The sequence below is a fragment of the Acomys minous genome, assembly GCF_964271855.1.
Source record: "Acomys minous genome assembly, chromosome: 15".
Taxonomy (NCBI): Eukaryota; Metazoa; Chordata; class Mammalia; order Rodentia; family Muridae; genus Acomys; species Acomys minous.
In genome coordinates, this window is record NC_140497.1 from 71,721,204 (window position 1) to 71,735,509 (window position 14,306).

Here is a 14,306-nt window from a genome sequence, read left to right on the forward strand (position 1 = left end):
AGCGAAGAATACTAAGGTATTGATGTGGTTATAATGTTAGGACTTCATAGTTATAGAAGGGACAAATAGACTGCCTGGAGTTAACCAGATAGAAGAGGCTGAAAGAAAAACTGAAGAAATATATGGCCTATAAATGTCATCTAAGGAAACAGAACTCGTTGAGTAGAGAGCAAAGTGACAGTGGGAATAGAAGAGAATGGGGAGGTGACAAAGGACTCAGCTGCCTTCAGAGAGACTGGTTTGCTGGTCTACCAGGAAGCAGAATCCACGTAGCTAACAACAGTGTGGGTTGCATTTCAAAACTGTGAAGACATTTACAAGTGCGTTCCACATAGAAAAGCCTAGTGCGTGAGTACAGAGATATATTAACTACCTCAGTTTTAACATTACCAAGACATACACACCTTCATTGTGGTTACTTGCCATTAAATGAAATCTACAAGTATACAGTACACTAGGAAAGATGCTCAGGCTGGTCGTTTCCCCATTGCCTTCTGCTGACAAGACTCTAAGAACTTAGAAAGATGAGAAAAGTATGTGGAGATGTTCTATAGAGCTGAGAATAAAAATAAGGACCAATTTCCAACAGCAACTCAGGTCTAGCCAACAAGGGGACAAAGACTGTGAGACTCTGGGGGAAAACACAGACATGTCTACCTACATGCATGCTTCCAAGAGCTCAAAGACGAGAGAACAGAAGCAAGGCAGTCTTGCGGCCTCTTAGATGCTTTTCCTAAGTGTCTACATTTAAATCCGCTCTATAAATTTTTTTAACAGTTTTACAACAAAGGAAGCTATATTCTACTCTTATAGTATGAGTCACCTGGTAAGACACCTGTGACAACCAGCCCCAGAGTCCAACGTCAGTAAAATAAGTCCATATTGTTTGAACCAAAAGAGAAAAAGTTAAGTGTGGTCTATAGAGGGTGTCAAAGAATGCTGCACCTTTGGAAGGAACTCAGTGTTTAATGTATAACCCGTCACTTCCCCCAAAAGTCAATGGGTAGAAGGCAAAACAAGTAATAACCGAATACTAAAAGAAACAAAATTGCTAAAAGTATATTTGTATTTCAGGAGTAGGAATGTAGGGAAAGGCAAAGGACCACGCATTATACACTCCTTGTGATAAGACTGACTACTAAGACCAGTAAAATGTAAAAAGCACTGGGTGAGATAAGATTTTAAGGATGCCCCCATTCCCACTGTGACAGCAGCATCGCATCATTAAATGCTTACAGTGGGTGTGTGCACTCCTGAATGTTACACATGCGTCTGATGGGTTTTGGCTTTTTATTGACCTCACAGAAGCTGCGATGAACCATTTTATTGTCACTTTTCCTCCGGCATCCATACTTTGTATACTGGAAACCTGGAACAGAAAATAAGTTTTGTTTAGCCACCTATTTATGGCATGCATTTGAACGTGAATTCATACCCGCCTTTAACAAACATCTACATGCACAAACTGTGCCAGGCAGTGTGGTGGGTGTCACCTACTATTTCAATGTGAATAGAGATGAATTTAAAATTAAAAAGCCTGCTTTCTCAGAACTTGTATTTAGTAAATACTAAACCTCTTTAAGCAATAGCTGACCATTTGCAAGTGAACAAGACGGAATGTTCACACAGTAGTGTGAGAGATGGGTAGGAAACCACTGTGGATCAATGCTGAGTGGTGTGGGCCTTTAAAGAGCTCAGCGATGAACCTTCTGCAAGGGCCGAAAGGAACACGCAGGAGAGGCCTCTAGCTCAGTGATGGGAAGGCACAAGGGAACTCTTACAGACCAGTACCTCCTTAAGCTGAACAGTGTCAGTCAACCTCTGTTGCATGCAGCAAATGACATGTCATCAATGCCACACACAGGTGTTTCCGGTGGGTAGAGACCATGTCATGTGTGAGGAGGAAGATCTACAAAGCCATGGGCCCCAGACAGGCATTTGTAAAACAAACAAATCCACAGACAGAAAACACCCTTTACAAGTTGAAAACTTTATAACCTATATAAAAGTTGCAAGGAAGCCGAGTATCTATATGAATTTAGATTAATCACCACATTTGCCATTCAAATTATAGTTTGCCATATGTGCATTTCCCCCAAGTTGGAGTCCTCTGGATCCTTCACTCCTAAACATTTACTACAAAATAATTCTTACACTAGAATATGCAGACACCACTCAAAATCTGCCATGGCCTTTGTAAACTTCCTTCCAGCAAGGCTTTTCCAGTCAAGGACCATGTGTTTCATTTAACTTTCAAATCTCCTCAGCTTCTACCAACAGGAACAACTTCCCAAACTCCGCCATGACGGCATTTACTATTCTTGAGCCATATATGCCAGTTGTTTTGTACAAAGTCATTGCAGTACCTTTTGTTTGTTTAATGATCCCTAAGGATGAGACTTGGCTTATTAACTCTCCACAAGAACACTGTTTGAATGGCTTTGTGTCTTCAAGGCCACAGGCCAGAAAACTGGAGGATTTTAATTGGGTTTTATATTTTAGAACAATATAATTCTACTCACTGACTTAAACACATTATCATGTAATTAAAGGAGAAAATCAAAGTCGGTACAGGAGGAATTGCAATCATTTCTTCCAAGTGAAGGAAGCCTGGTGAGGCAGGCACAGATGCCATGCATATTAATATGTTGTCTCTGATAACCCTGAGGACCACGTAGATGTTGAGTGCACAGAGGGAGGCTCTAAATTAAATCACTATTTATCTTGCATTGATGAACAAAGTGCCATTCTTAAAAGCCCCAAACGTTTCATGTCCCTTCCCAAAAACACTGTAGAAATACAGTCTGGAATATTAGTTAAAAAATTGGTTTACCCAGTATTCCCTACTATGAATATTTTTCTGTTATTCAGAACTTAATTATATAGTGATTACTATAACTGTTCTGCTTGTTGAGGCATATTCTGTCATTGCCTGCTTTGTCGTGAAGAAGTAGACAGATACATGATAGGGGGAATTGATGAAAATGGGGTCCACCTCATGGCTCTGGCCTGAGAAAATGAGAGGAGAAATTCAGAATAGCAAGGCAGCATGTTACTCAGCTAACCTGGTCTGAATGCTATGGTTTTGGAAGCACACTTACTGGCCCTGTGTTTCCATTTCACCATCAGTATAATGGAGATAAAAATAGTACTGACGTCATAGAGCCATTGTGCATATCGACACATAGATATACAAAGCATTCAGTATGGCAGCTAGCCTCTAAAACATAGCATAATGAGGTATTTAGTTAGTTGCAACCAACTGTGCTCTTACTAGCACAAATAGAATGGAGGTGCATACATATGGAGATCAAATTGGAGAAGAGAGGCAGCAACCAGAGCAGATTGGATTGGAGAAGGTTTTAGATTTTGGTAAAGGTGTTAAGGTGCTACTGTACTGAGCACAAGCCATAAAGCACCCAAGAAAAAAAGAGCACAGGGATATTAGGTCCTCCATTGGTTTAATAAGTAAGTGGTTGTCAACATGTAGTTGTGATCCCTTTGGGTGGGCTAAAGGACTCTTTCACAGGGGTTGCCTACAGCCACTAGAAAACACAAATGTTTGCATTAGGATTCATAACTAACAAAAGTTATGAAATAGCAATGAGGATAATTTTATGATGGGGGTCACCACCACATGAGGAACTGTATTAAAGGGTCTCAGCATTAGGAAGGTTGAGAGCCACTCTTTTAAGTAAAATCACCTCCTTTGCAAAGTCTGAGAAATAACTAACAATAACTTTTTTTTTTAAATTCAGATTTTGGTTGTTGTGGTATTCCTCCAACTGTGGCTTCAAATTACAGACAGTTCTTAGAGTAAAAGCAACATTGGCTTTTTGTAAGACTTGTATACACGTTGACATAAAACTTACTGGTTATATGCAAAAAAAAAAAAAAAACATGATATGGAAGTAGAAGAACCAGCTAGATGGGCTGAGTGAAGTGACCAGCAGGAGTAGGCATGGGTCGGGGAAGGTAAGAAGTGTGCGTGTGTGTGTGTGTGTGTGTATGATCAAAATACACTGTATATGTGTGTATGGAATGCCATAGCTAAACACATTATTACGTATGCCCATATGCAACAGTCAAGTGCTTTACAGATTGATGGAGTTGTTACCTCCACCACAGGGTTTGGAGCACTGAGACCAGCTCTTCAACGCCCACTCGAAGGTGTCCAGCTCCTCCTGGATGACGTTGTTGCTGCTGATTGTCGGCACGGAGTCTTCATGGATGATGTACTTATACGTCAGGCTGGAGTGTGTGTCATTCTCCTGAGGTATGATCTAATATATATGGGAGACACGTAATTAATAGGTAAACAACTGAAGACTTTACTGTAAACGTAGGCATTTCAGAATACGGATATTTTGAAAACAGGAAAATGTTTAAGGTGGTTCTTTAGAATGTTTTGTTCCCCTCAACTCAAGTGGTAGTGCCCAATATTAAAGAAAAAAAATGCAAATATAGAGAACTTGGAATATGATTATATGAAAACATGCTGAAGAGTAAGACTTGTATTATCAAAATAACTTATTTTCTATAGGTTACCTTGTATTATAACATCTCTTTAGTGTATTTTAAAGTTCATTATAATAGATCACTTTATTTTAATGACCACGTTCCTTCCAGAAAAAAAAATTGGAAAAAGATACAAACAAAAACCATTCATAACTCTAGAACAGGATAAAAACCAAAGTAGCTCTTACTATCTTGGAATATTCCCTTAAAATGCTGGTACCACATGTATCTGTGTGAACATAAACATTATTGATCAATGAGCATTTGCATCATCATAGAGACTTCTGTCCTTCCTCAGGACTCTAAAAGCTTCTGTGCCCTTTCACTTTTAAGTACTCCATTTATCACTATATATATATATATATATATATAACTTTCTTTCTATTGACTGGATGAGAGAAACACCATTTTAAGTAGTGTATATTTCTCTAACTTAGTGTTTTCTTGTTCTTTATTGGTTGTGCACTGTTTGTATGTTGGCCATCCCCTACCCTCTTTCTAAATCAGTACGTATATTTTCCCTTTTGGTCGGTGTAATGCTTTCAACATGAGTGAGTTTTTAAAGCTTGCAACTTCTGACTTGGTTGCACTAGCTCTGGTTTCTCTGCTCACTCTATGGGAATTCTTTGCTTAAACATCTTCTGGAGAGGCCCAAGCAGTGAGGAAAGAAGGCCTGCCCACTGCTACATGTGAAAGCTTGGCATGATACACTGGGGCCTTTCAACAGCCATAGGACAGGGCCAGAAAATAAGAACAGACATTCTACACAAGCCTCAAAGGGACAATGGTACTGCTGACAATTATCTCCTGAGAGTCACTGTGCCACAAGTGTCGGGTAACCCACTTTCGGATATACCATCTACAGACACTATGGAATATGTTTTTGTTTAGCTACTGTGTTTGAAGGAACCTGTCATGCAATAACAGAGAGTATTGACCTATATGTGCAAAGATAACTCAGTTTATACAAAGATTACAAATGATACATAAACCTAAATGAAATGTAAAACCTTTAGGAAATAAGAAAAATGTTCTGATGTTATATTGTGCAAAGCATTCTTCAGCAACACCTAGATATTATCCATTAAAAAAATCTTTGTGAGTAAAACTTTAGTGAAGCTAAGAGAAGAAAAAGAGAAGCTGGGTACTGGAAAATATTTGCAATTATGTATATTTGACAAGCCCTGTGAAGTACAAAATGAACTCTTAAAATTCAAGACTAACCACGGACAGCAGATCTGAACAGTCCCCTCAAAAGACAAATATCCAAAAAGGGGAAAAAAAGTGTAGATATTTGATTTAGAGTAGTGTAACTTTTTAATAAGACATCCACCAACACATTCCAAGCCAAGCAGATGCTTTCTGCATTCTGTCATGAGAGCCATGGAGTCCCCTCCCAACCTGGAACTGTAACCTGCATAAAACTTGAGAGGACATTCCTGGTGGAGGTGATAGGTACCATAGCAGATGACAGTGTTCCCTAAAAGGAGATGCCATGTTCTTATGTCCTCACAGGGGTTGATCAAACAAGACCATAGCTTGGAACTTGTGGGGCCTGAGAGGAGAAAGACCATAGCTTGGAACTTGTGGGGCCTGAGAGGAGAAAGCTAAGTGGAAGGGTATATCCCATCAGCTCTCAGGCTCTGACCAGAGGCCTGGCCTGTGCATCATCAGTTGGGGATGCCTTGTGCTCTCAAGCTGTGGCTAGACAGTAAGACAGAGACCTGAGGACAGTGAGGGCTGAGAGCCAGGGGGGTGTTTTTCAGGTAGAATGAAGAGATCGGTCTCAGTTAACCCATGAGAGATTCGGTTAGGCCCCAAAGGCCGTGTTGTAAGAACAAGGTAAAGTAGAAAGAGGTCGGGACTAGTGATAAAGAGGCTTCAAAAGACTATAAACAGCCAGGCCAAGTATCCATGCACGGGTCTAGTGTAAAGGAGACCCAGGAGGCAGCTTGGAGAGCTGGCATTTAAGGGATGAGTTGAATATAACAAGGGAACACATAAGAAAATACAAAACCCAAGCAAAACACCACCAAATGGAAATGCGAGGAGAGGGAGTCCACCATCTGACATAAAAAAACAAAACAAAACAAAACCTGAACAGGATATAGGGTAGATTGGAGGGTCAGATTTTAAACAGCCCGGTGCAAATTATTCATATTTTAAAATACTATAAAAGATTAAAGTGGTTTGGAAATGAACCCCATGGAAACAAAGATAAAATAGGAACTGTACTCAAATTTGGTATAAAACATTTTACTACAGGGTCAAACTCTCAGCGAGGCCCAAGTATAATCAACACAAAGCCCGCTGTGGAGTTCACCACGTTTAAAGGGCTAAACAACGGCCCCAAGGAGAAAATCCTTCACTTGCCAGGTAAGAGGACAAATTAAGCTACCTCTGTGGTGGTGGTGGGGGGGGGTAAATAAGGAGCATCAGACTAATCCACAAGGGAGCAAAGGCACACAGCTTGATCCATGGTTTCCCAGGTAAGGTCCATGGTTTCCCTGGCAAGGAAGGACAGTCAGAAGTGTATCCAAAAGCTAAACCAAGTGGCAAGAGTCCTCGGAAACCTCAGGCGCAGTTGGGGATTCTGGTGACAAAGTGACTCCTCCAGTGTAAAAGAGAAGCAATGAATTCCCCCAAGTCATGGAATCATCTGCCAGTGAGGTTCTCTGGGGCACAATAGCAATAACAAACTCACACGCTGGGCAGCATGGGAAGAGAGATGGTGGCTGCCGGAGTTAGTCATGAGAGATTGAGATGGCTACGTGGAGGATTCCATCCACACCAATCACAAGGGCCCCCGTCAAGACAGAAGGGTAAATGCTGCTGAGGACATGGGGAAAGAGGAACTTTGCACACCACTGGTTGCCGGGTAAACAAGCACAGCAGCTATGGAGGTTTCTCAAAAAATGTTGAGCCACCCTAAGACCTAGCAGATCCATCCTTGTGTACCCACTGGGAGGAACCTAAACATCCACAGAGGTACACGCATCAAGTCTATTGCAGCATTATTCACAATATGAAACCAACCTAGGTGTCCATCGACCAATGACCAGATAAAGAAAAATGTGGTACCTATGAAATTGGGGTTATATTTAGCCGTAAAGAATGAACTTAACGTCGCATTTGCAGCAAAATGCACAGAAGCGGTGAGCATGCTAAGTGAAATGAGCCAGGCTCAGGAAGACAAATATTGCATGCACGTTCCTCATTTCTCACGTGTAGGAAAATTATTGTTTTGGATGAATGACATGAACACGGAGGGGAAATATGAGGGAATGGAGGCTTCCAGAGGGAAGAGGGAGCAAGGCAGTGCACTTGGTGGGGAAAGGAGATCAAATATTGCAGGTCACACTTCTAACTAAAGAGTAATGTGAAATCCTAAAAAACAGCTACAGAAATTTGGCCTCCCATATTCAGAGATCTCATAGAAATCAGACACACACACACACACACACACACACACACACACACACACTGGAGTCTAGTAGACAAACGTTCTGACAACAAGGACAAAGCACCTCCCGGGTGTCAGCCCCTTAGTCGCATACTTCTTCAGAGGAGGCTGTGAGCTGAGGACTCCAAAGCTTCTGGACACTTTGGACAGCTTTCACACTTCTAATTATTTTAGCTGTAGCTCCAACAATGCCTTCCGAAGTTCTGGAAGGTGGCCACCACTTTACATTTTGAACATTATCGCACATTTAGTTCCATCTGATCTTTCTGTAATTGTGTGTGTGTTATTAGGCCGCTCCATTCTGTTTTACGCTCACCTAGAGACTGCTGACTCCATATATGTTATGAAACAGCACCCCCTATCGGCTAGGTCAGCACACAATGGCTATAAGGAACTCTCCAAGCCTTCCCCTAGGAGTCCTCAAAAAAGGCTCTCCTGAGGCTGCTGAACAGGGCTCCCAGACAGGCAGACTCCTCCTGGGGCTGCACCTACAAACATCCACCAAATAAAGCTCATATGGTCTGCTGCTGTAGGTGGCCAGATCTTTCTCACTGACAATCCCTCAACTGCTAATGGTTGCTTCTCCAATAATTAACACAATCTGCATAGCATTTAACACAAAGACTTCAATATTGCCAAAACATTGATAGTCACCTAGATAATTAACAGATTTTCATGCCAGTGGCTTCTTGGAGAAAATTCCAGTATTTTCTGGTACTTTCTCAGACCACATCCCCTGTTTTTATAGTTAAGAAAAAAACAAAAACCTACTGACTTAGAATTCTTCATGTAGTATATTCACTGTATATTATAAATAACATGCTTACAGAAAGTAAGTATAAATATATCTCTAAATCAAAACTAATAAGACTCTAAGTCTATGCTTCTTGAAGATATCCTTCAAGAATGAGGATGAGTGAGATACTGGGACTTTGGATAGAGAATTCATTGATAATACACTCATACCACAAAAGCTACCAAAGGAAGTTCTCCATACAGAAGGTAAATAGTAGTTAATTAGAAGGGACATCAAAATGGCAAGTTTGTGACTAAATATGTATAAAAACCCACTTTTTGTTTCTGCTGCCTTTCACTTGGCATTCAAGTAAAATATCACACCTATTAAACTACGTGAGAATGTCGCACACAGAACAGGGAGACAGAAATAGAATTACAAAAAGAGAAACAAGAAAATATCCAGCCATATGTATTTTTAGCTAAGCATGTTTTCAGGCAAGTTAAATTACAAAGTTATAAACAAAGCCAGCAATATAACATGCTGCACGGCATGTACCAGAACGATAACAGGGTCATGCAGGGGCCCGTCCGTGTGGAGCGTTTCAATGTCATCCTCGATGCTGTAATCCCACTCCACGCCGAGATCGATGAAGGTCCGTGACTTGGCTTCCTCCCCTTTGCCATTTAAAATGTAGTGACCCGTGGCTTGGTTCTTTATAGCTAAGTGAAAGAAAATGAGTGATGGGCACACATTTATCATATGGCAGTGTTGATGATTCACAGCAAACCTCCCCCATTTTACTAATAAAAGCCAATGACTCCTCTTCCTTATTAGTATCAAGGAGTCAACTTGAATGTTAGTTTTAATGCTTTCTCCATTCCTTTCCTTAGGCACTTAAACCATTGAGAAGCAGTCCTACTGAGTTAAATAGATAAAATGGGTAAAAACCAATGTTTGCAAATATTCCCATTTGGTAACATTGTCAATAGGTAAAAAAAATATAATGTCATTTGGAAACATTGTCAAAGAGATTAACAGATTCTAACTCACTCATCTTATACATTTCCTAGGAAGGTTGGACAACTTTGGATATAATAGATACTTTGTTAATACAAACTATCTCTAAAGACTGGTGAAATATTGACAGCAACCCTCAAGAGCTGAACTGATTTCCAGGCCAATAGTTTTTCTGATGATAGTAAAATTCCCAGATCACTCAGCAACTGGTATTGTTAGATAAAAAGGAGGTTTGTCATTAAGAGAGTTCTTAATGCTGTGAATATAATATATAATAGTCTCCTAGTGGGAAAAAATAATAGAAACCCCCAAACTGTAAATTTAATCTATCAGTAAGTGGGAGAAGACTTCATAATTCTAACATCACTAAAAACAAATTTAGTTAAAAGCACTTACATTATATTTATTTCTCTTAAGCTTTAAAGATAATTATTCAATTATTGTAAGGATAATCTATATTCTAGGGTGAACAATAAGAATTTTAAAAGCTAGTAAAAGAACTATGAGCAAATGCTTGTAGGCTATGCCATCTGAAAGTAAACATAACCTCTAGAACCACCAAAACAAAACCACAAACACTTTTATAATGTCACATGTGAATAAAACCCAATTTTTATTCACATTTCAGTTTTAAATGTAAGGATATTTGGGAGAAACAATTAAACTTCCCATAATATCCAACTAATGAGTTTATATACTAACTTCAGTATGGCATGTATATGTATGCATGTTTACATGTAAATATACATACATATACATACGTGTACACATGCCCCATGTGTAGTGTCTTTGACATCTCATGTTTAAGAGCATGGGAAAGCAGTGTCAACAGACAAGAACACTTACCAAGAACATGAGGAGAAGCCTCGTCTTCTTGGATTAACACATGTCTAGCCCCAGGGGGTATGTCAAACATCTTAAGGTACCCTTTGCATGTGTAATGAATAGGGGAAGAAGCAGAGAAAACAAAAGCAATACTACGGTTAGTCTGGCACTGCATCCTTACTGCTCCCGCATGCAGAAGAGGGCATCCATAAACTGAAAGGTGCATCTCAGGAATTAGCTCCACGGCTTTGAGACATCTTGCGCAGGGGAAAAAGATTCTATGGAGAAGGAAAATTCATAGGTTTTTGTTGACCTATGAATTTCACCAACAATTCGGGCAAATGGTTATGCTTTTTCCTGAATCACTCGGTGCTATTCTAGTTTTGATAACTGTCTTTTTAAGTGAGGTTGGGTTTTAGTAAAAGTTGCTAAGTGGTGAACTGGAAATATTCCTTTTGCCTACACGGCACTACAAGTAGTTAAGCTTCTATATATTGGAATGTTTTAATATTTAGAAGGCACTTTAAAGAAATACTTGCAAAAGGAAAACTGAATGCAAAGTGTATATTATATAGCACTCTCACAAATGCTCCAGCCTCAATCTTCTAAGCAGGAATTATAAATTAATAGTCTTAAGCTGACTATTGGAACTTTATATTTTTAAACGTGAAAACTTAATATTATCATAAACCTTATAATTATATTAAAGATCACTTACAAATATGTCCATGACTATAAATCAACAGTAAAACAAACTGAGAGGCAGGGATGTTATATCTCACATCCAGTAAAAATGAACTAGAGCCAGGTGAGGAGATTCCTGCCTATAACCCAGCATTTGTAAAGCTGAGGCAGGGGCTTCTTAAGTTTTAAATCAGCTGTTTAGGAAGATGCTTTCTCAAATAAAAATGAACATGGGAAGTTATGCAACCTAAACTTTTATTATATTATGGAGCATCTAGGATTCCAGGATATTCCAGGATATATGCAAAAAGAAATCTATATAGAAATATATTCTTATTGATGGAATCAGAAAAAGGTTTGTCACTTGTGTATGTATAATTAATATTTATCTATAGGTGGACTTACCCAATTCTTACATAATACTTATTAGGGTCCAAAGTAAATGCAGTGGTCATTTAGGATGAGGGTTTTCAGTACCTTAACCTATAGTTATTACTGTTTGCCTGAGTAAGCAATGGCTAAAAGCAACATGCTTAAGATGCCAAGGAGCGCACATCAGCGTGAGGTGATTTATGGATGCCCATCTTTCTGCAGTGCACCACAACTTACCCAGTACATTTTTAGTTTCTCTTGTTTCAGCAAGAGAAATGTTACGAGCTCCTTTGGGTAAAACGAACGCTCCTCTTGTCTTCCCTTAAATAAAATGTCGTTAATTAGTGGGGAGTTCTGTGTTTACCAAAGTCTTGCTGTTTCATTGACTACCCCATAAGCCACAGAGATTTTACTGGGTAAGATATAAGAAATATTCTGAAACTTTAAATGTTCAAGTCAAAAATGCATTTACAGCAGTTAGCAAATGCTGATAAACTGTTAATAGTCAATGAAAGTAAGACTGAGCGTGAATGCAAAATGATGGAGGTGATTTGAAGTTGAATACTTGCAGATTTCATTTTCCAGCAACTTGAGTTCCTTACGGCATCTCTTGCTTAAATGTTTGCCTGTTGGGAAAGGTTAGTTAGTCTGGACGCTCACGACAAGATATGGAAGCTACGTTATCTCTGCCCGCTTTGAATCTGAGTGACTGACGGGACCCTTCACATGTTCTTTTTTTTTTAAAGATTTATTTATTATGTATACAGTGCTCTGCCTGCAGGCCAGAAGAGGGCACCAGATCTCGTTATAGATGGTTGTGAGCCACCATGTGGTTGCTGGGAATTGAACTCAGGACCTTTGGAAGAGCAGCCAGGGCTCTTAACCTCTGAGCCGTCTCTCCAGCCCCTCACATGTTCTTTTGACCTTGACTCTTATTTAGCACAATTTTTTGAGGTGGTCTGAAAAACAATATGTCCTTACAATATACACAAAATCGAGAAAGAACTATCACAGTAAAAGTAGAGGTGTCTTTACATTAATTCATCCTGAAAACAAAACAACAACCCCCAAATAGAAAGATAAATTTAACTTCAGGAAAGGAAGCACATTTCATCCTCTCATAGCAATGAAAAAAAAATTATACTTGATTCTAACAAAAGTGTAATATTTGAACTTCGATTCTATTTGCTTCGCTAAAATAATGCAAACAGCCAGCCAGAAGTGGTATTATTTGCTTCCAAATAAATTTCAAAGTATAAACCCTGGTAATTCATTGTGAAGGCACAGCAAAGACATAAAGGACCAGGGGCCATATTTGAGAAGTTGTCACTTAGCTATGCCACCAAAAATACATCGCAGAGCAAATCTGATATTAAAATTCTCCAGAGTCAAGAGTATAATTTGTGTACAATCTGACAATAAGGATTGCTCGATTTGGATGAAGGCTAACATAACATTTTAATGCCTGCTTCTATAAGTTATAATCACTTAAAGTAAAGCAAATTTCCTTTTTAAAGATTTAATGTGTACAAATGGTTTGCCTCCATGTATGTCTGTGCACCACTTGCATGCCTGGTACCCGCAGTGGTGAGAAGAGGATATTGGATCCCCTGGGTCTAGAGTTATGGATGGTTGTGAGCCACCATGTGGGTGCTGGGACCAGATCCTAGGTCCTTTGGAAGAACAGTGCTATTAACCTGTGAGGCAACTCTGAGCTCCACAAACAAATTATTTTGTGCTCTCTGTCGTCCCATCCGATACTATACTGATAGTGCCACAGGAGACTTAAGAGGATCTTCATGACAACATGATGCCATTGACCTTGAACTGTTATTTTCCTGAATATTTTCTGAGTAAACCTTATGAAACATGTGAATATTTGTTATACTGTAGACATGTTTGTATGCAAATATTATGGAAATTCTTATATAATTTATGCAAATATTTTTACATATTATCTTGCATGAGAATAGCTTCTTTTATTCCATTTTGAACTTTGATGTATATTTAACTTCAGGTTAAAGGGTGTAATAAGCACAAAAGTTCATACACATGAGCAATTATACTTCAGATTAATTTTTGATTGTTATTTTTTCTTTGCATTTTCATATGTTATATCTCTATTTTGTTTAAAATACACTATGAGTGATAGCTCCATAAATATACTAACAAGATAAAATCGTTTACTTTTAAAATAAAAATAAGTGAAAATGATATGTTAAAAGTTATATTTAAAGTTTTTTTTAACACTTTACATCTCCAGACAATAAGTTATGTGCCACAAATATTCAAAATTAACCTTTAGTCCCATACACACTTGATTAAATTCAAAATAACTTACAGCTGAGATTTTTTGTCTCTAAGCACTAAAACTAACACAGTGTTCCTTATCTCAATTTAGTAGTTATTTCCCTAAGGAATGCTATAAAATATGAACTCAAAGTTTTATTTTGAATTAAATTACTTGTTAAAAATATATGTTAATTTCTGTGAAACTAACGGAAAAAAATCCAGAAATTCTAAACTATATCTTCAGGAGAACATGCATCTTACCAAGCTTCCTGGGTGTCCTGGTAAACGTCCCCTTCACAGTTCGGCAGTGGGAATTGTCCCCTCCACAGACCCCACACTTATCTTCAACTTTGTTGGAACCAATTTCTTTATCACAGCCCACTTCCTGTGGAGAGA

At 38.9% G+C, this 14,306-nt stretch overlaps 1 protein-coding gene across 2 annotated transcripts in view; it reads right to left on the reverse strand.

Annotated features, from left to right (window-relative positions):
• ADAMTS3 (ADAM metallopeptidase with thrombospondin type 1 motif 3) overlaps nucleotides 1–14,306 on the reverse strand; it is a 215,164-nt gene that overhangs the window by 8,601 nt on the left and 192,257 nt on the right. The window contains exons 15-19 of one of the 2 annotated variants that reach the window (XM_084758172.1): nucleotides 14,172–14,295; nucleotides 11,856–11,939; nucleotides 9,276–9,439; nucleotides 4,118–4,283; nucleotides 1,237–1,369 (exon numbers count right to left, since the gene is read on the reverse strand). In XM_084758172.1, the coding sequence (XP_084614298.1) occupies nucleotides 1,237–1,369; nucleotides 4,118–4,283; nucleotides 9,276–9,439; nucleotides 11,856–11,939; nucleotides 14,172–14,295 (671 nt within the window). Of the gene's footprint in view, nucleotides 1–1,236; nucleotides 1,370–4,117; nucleotides 4,284–9,275; nucleotides 9,440–10,583; nucleotides 10,665–11,855; nucleotides 11,940–14,171; nucleotides 14,296–14,306 lie in introns of both variants that reach the window. The other variant, XM_084758171.1, reaches the window with a different exon arrangement.